Source organism: Melopsittacus undulatus, chromosome Z, assembly GCF_012275295.1.
Source record: "Melopsittacus undulatus isolate bMelUnd1 chromosome Z, bMelUnd1.mat.Z, whole genome shotgun sequence".
In the NCBI taxonomy this organism is placed as follows: domain Eukaryota; kingdom Metazoa; phylum Chordata; class Aves; order Psittaciformes; family Psittaculidae; genus Melopsittacus; species Melopsittacus undulatus.
In genome coordinates, this window is record NC_047557.1 from 39,885,956 (window position 1) to 39,899,242 (window position 13,287).

Below are 13,287 nucleotides of genomic sequence, written 5' to 3' on the forward strand. Positions count from 1 at the left end.
GAATTTTATTCAGGCAAGAGTAACAAATACAGAGGCTGACACAGTTGCCCTTTATTTTAGTTGTTTTTGCAAATATATGGCCACAATTGAGTAATAATTTTAAATAAAAATATGTGAAGACAGAAGAGAAGGTAAGAACTGTGAAGCTGCTGCTGATCATTAACTTGTATTGAATTTTAGAATACTTCAACAAGTGTATTTTGAGGCTACTCAGTGAAGAAAAATGAAAACTATAATCTGAAAGCGTATTTATAATGTCTTTATTTCTCTTGGCAGGGTTTTGTCAGTGGCATAACAGGAATAGTTACGAAACCAATAAGAGGTAAGTTTAGGTCTTCTGATACATTAGCTGTTCATATGATGGTAAATTCTTATTACTTGATGGGACATAAATCTTACATTATAAAACTCTGTCGAGGTTTATTTTTTTGTATTGATTTCTAGTTAAAATGTTTACATGAAATTTGTGTGGAGGAGACTATGTGATTGTATATTAAGTACTTAAATGGTAATTAAGTTTGCTAAGATTGTAATAAGACTTCAGTGCTTTATAATTATTTTCTGCATTTAATTGTTTTAGGAGCTCAGAAAGAAGGAGCAGCTGGTTTTTTCAAAGGTGTTGGAAAAGGTTTAGTGGGAGCAGTAGCTAGGCCTACTGGAGGAATCATAGACATGGCAAGCAGCACATTTCAGGGTATTAAGAAGTAAGTAAAATAAGTGTGAAGAATGACATACAGCATGAAACAGATAATAGTCATTGCAGCAGTACATTATGTCTTTTTATCACTTTTGTGTCAGTGTACCTGGATCTTTCAACTTTGTCATTAATAAAGATGAGTTAGGAAAAAACCTTATGCATATTCTTATTGATACAATAAAAGGTTGCTCTTTAAAAACACACAGTTGATAGCATTTAAAAAGCACAATATCAAATCTCAGGCATTTCTATCATTACCAAAGAAACTAGTTTAAAATTCTCAACAATCACACTTTCTTCAATTTCTGATTTTTATTTTGTATCCCAAATATAGGGAAAAAAGGGTTTCTCAGTTCAAAAATTACATTTTATATTATTACTACTATATGAGACGAGTTCCAGTACCATTTGGTCATGCCAGAATCTGTCCTGGTTGTTCAGACTGAGAACTGTTAGGACTGCAAATTGAATACAGTGATAGTCTCACTTTCATAAACCTGTTTCTGTAGATTATTTCACACTGTAATGTTTAAGTAGTAGGGGAAAGTGTTTTGAGGTGGCATTTAGTAGCTTTGTCTGGATACAGCTGTTTAACGATCCTTAATGAGCCAGACCACATCTGCTGTTGTAAGGTTGACAGTCTCTTGTTTTCCACTCTTAAGTTCTTTAGCAGAAAGATGCAAGAAAAATATCAAAGCAAAAGTCTGTATGACACAGAAGTCTTTAATGTTGAAGTTTTGAAGTACAATACTTAGACACTAGTTGTGTGCAACCCCATGCCACTGAATTTTCTAATAATCATTCTCTGAAATAGATTGCTGAGTAAAATCTTTAGAATTTCTACTCAAATGTCTACTTTTATGCAAAAGTACATGCATAGACAGGACAGCTGTTTTGCTAGTACTTGAATTTAATTTGTATTTAAAAATAATTTAGAGCCTTTGCTAAGTATTATAGCTGAATAGAGATGATGACACATACCTTAAATCTGTGACTTTGTTGTTAGAGTTACAGATTCATCAGAAGATGTGATAAGCCTGCGCCCGCCTCGCTTCTTTGGTGAAGATGGAGTTATTAGACCTTACAGATTAAGAGATGGAACTGGAAGTCAAATGTTACAGGTGAAGGAAATGAAAGATAATTTGACATACATTTAAGCTCATCATGTGTTGAAATAAATATTTTGCCGTATTTCCCATTTCTTAAATTCCCTGCCACCTCTTACTTAGTGACTCAGTAGTGAAGAAGTTTCATTTAATTTCTTTACGCTTATGACCACTTTGGTGGTTTAGTTTCTGTGATACAGCTTCTGAGGAAGACACCATAATTTATAGCATTTTATACACTTTATTTTATACACTAACTTAAAGTGTATCTGTAGAGGTTTGTGCAAGATAGAAAACCTTTTGAAAGAAGAAAAACATTTGTCTTTTTATCTTTGATAAACTGTGATGTTAAAGATACTTTTTTCAGTAGATTTATAATACACATCTTAAGCCATGACTTTTTAATATCCATTTTATGTAAAGCAGATTTTTAAACTCTTAAAATAGGTGTATCTGTATTGTATAAAGTCATTGAAAGAACATAAACATTTTTCTAGTGGAATGCTACTTGCATGAAGATGCTGAGCAGGATAATTTAGCTGCCATTTAACAAATTTTATTCAGATATAAAAGTAAAAATAATCTAACTGTTATGCTGCTTAAAAAGGTTCTATTTTATTCTGTTTGAAGTAAAACTGCATTTTAGAAATATTCAAACATAAGAAATAAAGTAGTAATTAGTGCTTGCATGACTGTAAACAGAATTTTTTGAATAAACTTTGAAGAATTCAGTGTGCCAAGGAAGAGTTGAAGTCCTGTAGAAATAACCTTTTTGGAGAAGTAAATAAGAGGAATTTTAGACTATTTTGAGAATTGCCATTGCTGTTTGTTTCCTGTCAAGTTCCAGTGAGGTTGACTGTTTCTTCTGCATTTTATAAGTTGTGTCTTTTGTTTTCTGGTAGAAGAGAATTGTCCTTTTTTGGGCATCTCAGGAATTTTCGCCATACCATTCACTGGTGATCTAGTTCAGCAGAGTGTGAAAGTTCTTTTGAGAAAAAGTAGTATGTATGCCTCTGCTTTTCTTCTAATGAGGTAGCTTTAGTCCATGCTCTCCAATTTAAAACTAGTATTATAAAGCAGTATTACCTTAACTAAAGCATAATTAAAAGCTACTACTGGCAGCTTATGCCAGTAGTAACATGATGAATGGCTTAGCTTTTTTCCTCTTTCTTTCAAGAAAATGAATTCCAAAACATCCCCTTCTCTGTCCTAAAGTGTGCCACTAAACCAAACACTTGCAAGCCAACAGAGTGAGCTTTAATGTGCCGAGAAACCTTTTACAAATTCTGCAATGTGATATGTAATTTTAGTATTTCTGCTGTTTGGTTGGGTACAGTACCACCACCTTCAAAATCCATCTTACAAAAGCATGCCTATCAAATTTTTGATGACAGCGACTATTTTGAAAGTAGCTAACATTGAAAAATTGTATGTTTCATATTATTTTTCACTACTAATGATGATTCTGAAGCAGAACTACAAGAAATGTTATGAAAGCTCTAAACAGTGTTACAATTCTCCCTGTAGACAATCAAATCAGAAAATACAGAATTGTTTATTTTTTTTTTTTTTGGTCAGACATTGATTTCTGATACAGTATGTTTGATTCCTTAATCTTTCTTTACCCTGAAGTGCACTAATGTTTTACTTTGTAATGTTTCCGTTTACTGATAATTCTTTTGCATGAGTCTTAGTGTATTACATGTCCCCACTCTGAGGCAGTTGTAATAGTGTAATGTTTCCTTGCAGGGAAAAAAGATTATTCTCCCCTTTTGTATTATTTCCATGTATACAGGTCTAGTGACTGGTCCCACTGCAGTCACTGTGTTGTAGTGTTTTCGACTATTACTGGGTTAGATTGGAATAAAATTTCTTCTGGTGGTTTAGAGGTTCTATATATTAATTAAAGGAAGTAGGATATAGGAGATTCCGTGTGCTCATACTGTGTCCTAAATTAGGATGTCACTTCAGAATTTCTTTGTTTTCTGGGAATTTATTTTTCTTTAATTAACAAACTTACCAGACAAACTAATACTTCTAAACTAACACTTCTGCTTTCTTCTTCCTTTACCATGCTTTCAGAAAAGACAGGCCTACAGGGAATGGACTAAGACTCACAGTAGTAGTGATGATGATGATGATGACAGTTAGGATAATATGGACTGTAATAGATATACACTGCTTTTGTCACTTTTGACCTTAAAGTATTAAATGTTGCTGCTATAATTCCCACTGAGAAGATGGGGTTGTCTGATACTAAATACTTATTTTTAAAACTGTGCAAAAAATGCGGGTAAATAAACTGTGTAAGTGCTAAGCAAAGGAGCAAAGAATATAATAAAAATAGTCTTACACATAAAACTGGACATGAGGTGAAAGTAGTATTGAATAATAGGAAGAAATAGTAATACCGTGACTTAGACCACATATGTTTTTATCAAATGTATTTAATGTTTTTGCATTTATGTGTTTGACAGGTTTTGATTATAATTTGCTAGATGGAATGCTTTTAAATGCTTAGTAAAACTTTACTGGGTTGTACAGTCATTACTGGTGTTAAAATGCTGTTTGACTGTTTCCTTTATTTCATATTTCAAAAGTATTTTGTCTGCTTTTCTTTTTAACAATAAACATGTCTAAAGTATATCTAAAATGGATTCATCTGTTCTGTTCCACATTGTTTCTCGTATTTCCTGGAACTAGATTATGTGAAAACACTAAATGGCCTATAGAAGTCTTTAAAAGAAAAAATGTATTTTGAAAGGAGCATGTAATATAAAATTTTAATTTTTCATTTATCATTAAATTCTTATTTTGTATATCCTTTGGAATTGTTAGATGTGGAAAACAATGATTTATTTATTTATTTTTGCTTGAGATCGTATATTATTTGGTTCTTAATATTTTCATAGCAACAAAGAAAGCAAAAAATGCACCCCAAAACTAAACCCTGTGTAAAATCACAGACAGCTGGAGAAAACAGCAGTCCTTTTACAAAGCTCTGTGTAATAAAGCATGTGTAACATGCAAAAATATTTAGTTTTTTCTTTATCTTGACATGCGGGGTAAAAATAACAACATTGAAGCACTACAATTCTGTATTATAAATTCTTCTGTATGGCTTTTCAAGGTATTTCTTTCTTTTAAAAATGTTTTATTCTGTATTCACTGGAATGCTTGTACAGATTTTGCTTTTTTGTTGTGACTTTTTTATTTGGTTGGTTTTTGGTGGGGTTTTGGTTTTTTTTTTTTGTGTGTGTGTGGTTTGTTTCTAAATTCACATTTTTGCATTACATTTTACATATCTCTTGCAATAGATATTTATGTACCAATAAGTGCTCTAGTAAGAATTAACTCTTCTGCCAGCAGTTGAAGAAGTAGAATTGCTCTAGAACAAAAAGAGCTTCTGAAATGTTTGCATATTCACCAAAGGTGATATCATGTCCTTCATTGTCTGTTTTCTTCCAGTTATCAAAATTCTGAGAGAAGAGCCATTAGAATCCATAAGACTGCTTATTCTAACCTTATGCGTTCAAAAGCTGGTGTACAGTCTGATCTTTTTGGCAATGAGCCAAGTAAATATATATGCCTATAATCTCCCATATAATAGAATAGGGGACAATATCAACTTGAGAGCTTGTTTTAGCTGAAACTACTGGTCCTTAACATTGCTACAGGTCATGTATTGCTACTTATTTTGTAATGTCATCTCAAAAGGACATATTTCCAAAGTAGGCAAAAGACTATCGTGGTTTGTTAGGATCTTTCTTTCTTTTTTTTTATTTTTTTTTTATTTAAGAATGTAGAAATTGGTTTTGATCTTTCATACTGAAAGAAGACAAATCCTGTTTAAAAGTTGAGGAAGTTAGACAAGTTACTGCTGCATTTTCTTAACTTTACTGGATTTTGGCAATTTGAATGTTACCTGACATTATCTTTTTCACTTTGGCTTTTTAGTGCAATTTCTTTTTTCTTCCTATAAAAATTTTTTTTCTTCTATAATGACCTGTCTTGCAAGACAATGCATGTCAATTTTATAACAAAGCATTTTAATTCCTTCTGCAACAGCTTTAGAAAGAAATTGAATAATTTGTGACTGAAAAAGAATCCCTGCAAAAACACAAATGTGGTTGTTTTTTAGAAAGAAAAGATTTTTTTTCTGTCAATTTGGCTTAACTTTTAAGTTTTCTAACAATTTTACAAAACATTTAAGAATGTGGAAGTAAAATTCTGCATGATAGTAGTACTTCTGGGTCAGGTATCATTAATTCAGGTTCCACTGGAATATAAACTAAGAAGAGTTCTTTCTTTACTCATTAGATTGAAAGGTTGTAATATGCTATCTAAAAAAATAAATATGTAAAAAGTAAAAAAGTGCCAGTGTATTTGGCAGATACGATTAATACATTAGGGTACCTCTTTCATGGTATATAGTTCTATTTTTGAAGTTTGTATCTAAGAAGATTTTGTGATTTTGTACAAGTATTTTATTTGATTCTGTCTGAGTCTAGATCCTTCTGAGTATACATTGCCTAAACAAATAATTTGGATTTAGGGTAACAAAATATTGTATTGCCTCAGATATTAGGACTTAATTTTTCTCTAAATCATGGAACCAAAACTTGTGAGAAGTTTAATAGGTAACTAGCCAAAACTGGGTGTTCTTTAAGGCACCAAAAATGGAAAAAAAACGCCAAAACCAACCCCAACAATCAAAAAAAAACAAAGAACAAAACGAACAAACCAACAAACAAACATGCAAAAGGCCCCAACCCTAAAACAATTTAGAGATTGTTTTACTTAGGGATTTACAGTAACATATAAAAAAATAGAAACCACCTTTTCTCTGCTCCCCGTCCTTCCTCCCCCTTTTTTGCTACAATATATTTTAATAGTTTAACTTTTGGCTGCACAATTTTTTACTCCCACTTTTTCACTGGTCAGTTAAGTTTGGCATCCAGTACAGTTGCTGAAAACCTCAAGACTAAGTGCCATCCTTTCAGCTCAGGTTGCCAAGATGTCTGCTGTCAGCTACAGAACAAGTTGATTATTCAGCTCTTTCCAAGTGTTTAATTTTACTCTTTTAGTGATGTCTGTAATGGTAATGAGGTTACATGTTACACATCGCTGAGGTGAAGAATTTTCTGTGCTTTCTATCTCTGATGTTATCTGGTATGTCCCTTTTAATTAGGGTTCTTTGGTCTTTTGGTTTTCTCAGGAGATTCTATAAGCTTAAGCCACCTCAGAATACTATAGCTATTTCTGGGATCATTTAATGCATTGTTTATACCTTTGTTGTTATCAGTTATTTGCAGAAGGTATAGAACTGCCAGAAATCACTGGTCTTTGCCCTGCCAGGGAATAAAGCTGAAAGATAAGGTAGTTTAATGCTTATGACCCTTCATGACGCCATTAACATTTGACATCATGATATTAATGGAGTTCTCTGTGTCACATCTCAGTGCCTACTCAAAACCAAAATAAATTCAAACCTTTTTTTTTATTATTTTTAATTTACCTGTATAGTGCATGAGTTTGTGAAGGCTCTTTTACAGTGTTGGGTAAGGTTGCTTCTCATCTATGCTGCAGTGGATGTAAGCTTGTAGAGAAGACAAACCTTCAAAAACTGTGCTTCAATACTGTGGCCTACTGTGGTGGAGGTGTTCAGCTTTCAGTTCAATGGTCCGTTTTTGGTCATGAGGTAAGCTTCAGATCAGGTGATAGAATGTTGGAATGGATTGAACAGACTGTTGTTTCTTAGTATTCAAACTTCAGTTTGTCAGGAAGAAGATCTGAGAAGTGGGAAAAACTTAATACTCCTTTCTCTTCTTCCCTCACCTCCCTTGGCTTGGGTTCAGATTAAAGCATAAACATCTCTATTGTGGAGTATTCTAAAACTGACATTTCACTTCATAGAATTATAGGGAGAAATAATTTCCAAAGTTCAAAGTAAATTCATTTTTGCCTGGCATCGTCCAGACTCTTGTCAGGCATCCATTCATGCATGCCATCTAGTTTGCTGCTCCCTTGATTCACTGCTGTCATTTTCCAGAAGAGGAAATGAGTCTATGTTAAAGGAACTAGCAAGAGACTTACCACTTAAATGTGCAAATTTGGGATATTATTATATAGTCATTGTTAATCCCTAAATAGAAGACTCATGTACATTTAGAGGAAGCTTGCTGAGAGCAGCTAACAGCAGTTGTGTCAGAAGAGCATGGAAGCTTGTTCCATGACTCAGTTTTCATCTTGGCTTGTTTGACTAGAACAGATGCTTTTTATGGTGGAAAAGCAAGTAAAAACTAGAAATGTCCTAGATAAAGTATATACCAGCTTGTTAGCTGACAGAGAAAACAGAAAAGCAAATTGAAGTATTTTGCCATTTCTCTGCTGATACAGTAATCACTTCAAAAGCTACAAATCCAATAACTTTGGTTGTATTGACAGGAAACATAAAGAATATCTAGATGTGGTCATCATAGTGGAAGTGTAAATCAGTGTGGTTTCACTATTCAATTCACAGAATGAATTCTCTTGGTACTGAGATAAAAAATTGACCAAGGTAATTCTGCGGTCAACATAGGCAAATATTTCTGTTGTGAAGTAGAAGTTTCATATTCTGACAGCTGCTGTCCCAGTTTTTGCTGTCCTGCATCCTGTGGCATTAGATTAGAATGCTAACCTTGACCACAAACTTCTGTTCATTTTGGCAAAACCAGGTTGATTTTGGAGTTGCTGCTCTGCATGGCTGAACAGAATCTTGAATTCAAGCACTAGTGTATCATTGACAAAAGCTTTGCTGTTAGTAGAATGACATTGCACATTAAGATAACTGGAATGAGGGATTAACCAATAAAGGATTAACTTTAATTGTTATTAATAAGGGACAAGGAGAGAATTCTGCATGTAGAAAAAGGAAGGGTTTACTTTTGTTTGTTTGTTTGTTTGTTTTGCTTTGTGTGACAGTTTTCCTCCTTTTTTCACACATATTCAAGTTAGATCTATCAAGTCACCTGGGTACCGCTTAGAGTTATTAAATGTTTCTGGGGTGAAGATCAGGTGTGCAGTAATACCAGGTTAGTCAGATGGAAGTAGCAATTTTACAGCTTTGGAGGAAGTCACTTTGTATTTTGAACTGAAAGATACATTCTGTATTCAAGTTTCTAGCAAGAACAGTGAATTGCCTTTAAAACTTAAATGTTCTGACAGTAATCAGTTAAGGAAGTACATTGGCAATCTAAAATCCAATTGAAAAAGTGAATCTGAGCAGAAATAGAAACAAACAGCAGATTTATCACCCTTTCTTAAGTTGTAACAGTTCTTACAGATTTTTTTTGTTTGTTTTTTTTACATGTTTCAGTTGGGATGATTCAAGAAGTATATCAAACATTCTGAATTTTGCATCACAGATACTGCTAGTATTTTCTAGAACTATAAATGTAAGGTTCATGGATTTTGAATTTTGTCTCCACTACTGACTGTTCCATTTCATTGTCAAATGCCTCTGTGCTTGCTTCTCAGTAAATCAGAAGCATGTGGTGTGAATAGGAATCTTTCCAAATACAAAGTTGGTACTTTAAGACACTCAGCACATTTGCACATCCATCTCTGCACAGATCACATCTACTGTTAGGTTACTGCATTGACATTTAAGCGTTTTTACTACAGGTAAGAATAATTTGCACAGAAGAGAATTTATGCTTGGATTTCTTCAAATTTAACAGTTGCCAGAGTGTCTTTATTCAATGGATACATTCCTTTTCTATGTCCAGTCAATGAACCACAACATGTACTAAAGTAATCAGGTTATTAAACCACTTTTAGTTTGAAATTCAGAAGTTGTGTTTTAAAAATTAGGTTTTTTTCTTACAGTAGTGAAACTAATATTGAACAATGACTGATCAATGTTAACTATAACAGTTTTGCATCACCAAACAGTGGTCCAAGTTGCTGTTTTTCTGCAAACAGTAGTGAAATACTGTAGAATTGTTTTAAAAGTGTATTTATACATTTATATACTCTTTTATGCTTGAGTTTTATAAGGCACTATGGTAGCAGAGTGCAGTAATGGTACTGCTATAGGAATTATCAGCAGTAAATTGGCATATCCCTCCATGATGTATTTCCTAATGAGTAAGTGCAAGTCTAATGCTAGAAAGGATAGAGATTGTAAATGAAGGGCAGAAAAATCTAAAGGCAGAATATTTAGAAGTACTTACTGCTCAGCATTGGCACAGATACCTTTGCAAATGTACTGTGCAGAATTTTCCTGTGCTTTATTTCCCAATTAGCTTGTCTTGTCTTCACAACTCTAGACTACAGTCTACAGAACAAAGTTTGTAGGTACTTTATATCTACAAAGTTATCTGTCTTCTGTTTTATAGCATATAAGTAACTTCGAGTTTACCATCACAAGCTTCATTGCTAACAATGAAGAGTAATTAGGTCAGCACATACTACATTCTGACAGTATTTTTGTGCTACACAAGTCACTTGCTTGTGGATCTTAGTAGAATGAAAAACTTTTTGTGGAATTTGATGGACATTTAAATAGCTTTTGTTTAGGATTGCAACCTGTGTGATAGTTAAGTATTGTACTTCCTTAATAACTTTCATAATTCTCAGTTCATCATCAGTTACAGTCAGGTGAAATGCCTTGTTGAAAATTAACTTGCAGGCTAATGAAGAGAGAAAGAGGTAACTTCGCTCTATTAAGTCCCACTTAAAGAGGATTAACTTTCAGACTGAGAGCCTTACCTCAATGCGATGGGAAGGATCAGGAAGTTACCTTCCTTGATACAGGACAAAGACTACAGCTTCTCTCCACCCTCATAAGGCTGAATTGTTAATGCTTCCCTATAATTGCTTGTAATAGAAGAGAGATACTGGTCATGCTGTGGAATATTTATAATGTGTTTTGTCAGTAAGAGAAATTGCCAGCATTGTCACAGAGTCTTGCAGATTAAATGCAATGATGTGTATTTGTTACCTCTACTGAACCACCCTTGCTTTTTCCACACACATTATTTCTATAACTTCTGTCAGCCTTCTATCCCCTTTCCCTGTCTTTCTCGCAAGACCACTATCACTTAACATCCATCAGGAAATAGAAGTAGACCTGACCCATAGGATCAGGTATCCTATCTGTGCTGTCTGTCCATACAGCCTTGTCTGTCTTCTAACTATCCAGCATGTTGTGTTCTGGAACAAATGGGAGAGTGGCAGCCCCTAGACAAAGCTTGAATAAGGAGTTTCCAAGTCCTTAATTCCTCATTACTTATACCATTCTTCATGCTGTATTCATCCTGCCCCTGACACTTGCTTTTGCAGAAATTCAAGCAGTGAGTTACGTAAGTAGGCATGTGATCCATAGCTGTAATTATGTAGCCCAACAGAGTTACTATCTAGAATACTCTGAACTTCTGAGAACTTACAGAAATCTCTTCTGGGAGCCTGTTAATCAAATGTACTTGATGTTAGTCACCAAAGAATCAGCAGTTTTAGGGGAAGGAATGATTTAAAAAGTATGTTTGAGCAAGTGAAGTTATCCATGCAGCTAAATTTGAAGTTGTAGGGTATGTCTAATTAAATGCTTTATCATTTTACAGTGGTGATGGATACTCATTAAATGGTTTTGCTATTTTGACTGCATTGAGAACTAACCTACATATTTTTTTAAATATTGGCATACATATCTGAAGCATTATGTGTGTAGTTAAGGGTTTCTTGAATCATACTGGCTTATACTAATTTTTTTTTGCTTTCAATTTGCAACAGATGGGAAGCAAGCAAGGAGTCAGTTTCCAACTAAGATATGGAAGTCTTAGTTCAATCACTAATTTAATCACTTGTTGCTCAGAAAGTCAGAAATCCAATGGTTGCCAAGTCATGTTAAAGTTACAGAGCCTCTGTTTCTAAAAATTATTCATCTGCTGTCATTAATATTTTAAAATTATTTCCCATTAAATAATACCCATGAAAGAATATTCTGTTACAATATTGACAGCAGTTGTGGGGCAAGAGGAAGTCAGGGGGTAACAAGAATATGGAAAAAAATAAGCATTGCCTCAAGTGCAGTATTAAGTCCTACTATTTACATGACAATGGGTTCTTGTATACGGTTAAGTATAGATTTGTTCCCTGAGGTAGATACTCCAGTGTTTTGGAGGTGACTTAACGTAAATTAGGAAATTAATCCTTATTTCTTTCATTATCTCAGAATTGTATTAGCAGAAGTTGGGTGTGTACTGAAAGTATGTAGAAAACTGATACCTGAAATGTTTTGAGAAATTACATTATTCTTTGACAGTTTTGGTTATTGATTTTCATCTGTGTGGCTGCATTAACAGCAACCAAATAATCATATGTAATTTTGAACTTTAGCTGTCACAGATCTATTAGTGGTATCTGACTTTGACTTCTGGAGAATAAATACACTTTTAGCACAAAATTAGCGTATGAATTTATACTAGCATATTCAAAGGTATGAAACTTTTATCTCTTTTAGAAAATTGAAAATGGAAGATTTGCAAAACTGAGATATATTGCACATGCTATGGTCAACAGCACAGATCTGTTAATGGTTACAAAAAGGTAAACAGTTCTTACTCTAATAAATTATCATCAAAATGTTCATACCTTGATGATTGCTGTCATGTATGTAGATAAAATAATGGGGAAGGCATGCTTAGTAGTTTGCCAGCAGTGGGATCAACAGTTAACAGGGGGATTATTCAGCACATGAGTGTTGTTTTGTGTGTCACAGTAATTTCTCTATTTGAGAAGAGAAGCGGAATATTGGTCTTTAGCTGAGAAGAATTTGTTACAAATCTGGGTAGGCAGAAGTCAATAGAACTGTGGGATTCCCTTATAAATTAGCATATTAAAGGAAAAATGGATAATATAGGAACAGAGTAAATAATGTCTAGCAGTGGAATAGCAGGCATTCTTCTCAAATAGGAACTTGGTGCATCTTTTTATAGAAATACAGCTAGAAGGAGTGTTATGGTTTTTCTATGAGATACAGTATTTTAAATAAGACTCAAAATTCACTCTTTTTAGAAGTATGCTGTATGGTTGTTTTGTGTCACTAGATGAGAACTGTTTTGGAACAACTAATGACTTCACCAGATCTAGGGTTACTTGATAACTTTTAAGTATTTTTACACTGATTTTAAAATTACTAATTTCATTTTCTCATACATAGTGGTGTGTTATTTGTGACAAAAGGGACATTTGGACAGCTGACATGTGAATGGCAATACACTTACGATGAATTTACCAAAGAACCATTCATCGTCGATGGCAGAAGATTACGAATTGAAGCCAAGGTACTTGAACTTAGTGTTTTGTTTTCTTTTTGTCTTACTGTTTGTTTATAGAATTGAATTTGGAATTCTTGATCTTTTGCCTTCGAATTCTTGTTCTCTCCTCTAGTTAAAATGCTCAAAGAAGGGAGTTGAAATTTGTCATGAGCAAACTCCT

General features: G+C 33.6%; 1 protein-coding gene across 1 annotated transcript in view; it reads left to right on the forward strand.

Annotated features, from left to right (window-relative positions):
* VPS13A (vacuolar protein sorting 13 homolog A) overlaps positions 1–13,287 on the forward strand; it is a 114,804-nt gene that overhangs the window by 91,995 nt on the left and 9,522 nt on the right. The window contains exons 66-70 of the mRNA XM_031054352.2: positions 277–322; positions 581–704; positions 1,704–1,818; positions 12,311–12,396; positions 13,010–13,133. Of these exons, the coding sequence (XP_030910212.1) occupies positions 277–322; positions 581–704; positions 1,704–1,818; positions 12,311–12,396; positions 13,010–13,133 (495 nt within the window). The remainder of the gene's footprint in view (positions 1–276; positions 323–580; positions 705–1,703; positions 1,819–12,310; positions 12,397–13,009; positions 13,134–13,287) is intronic.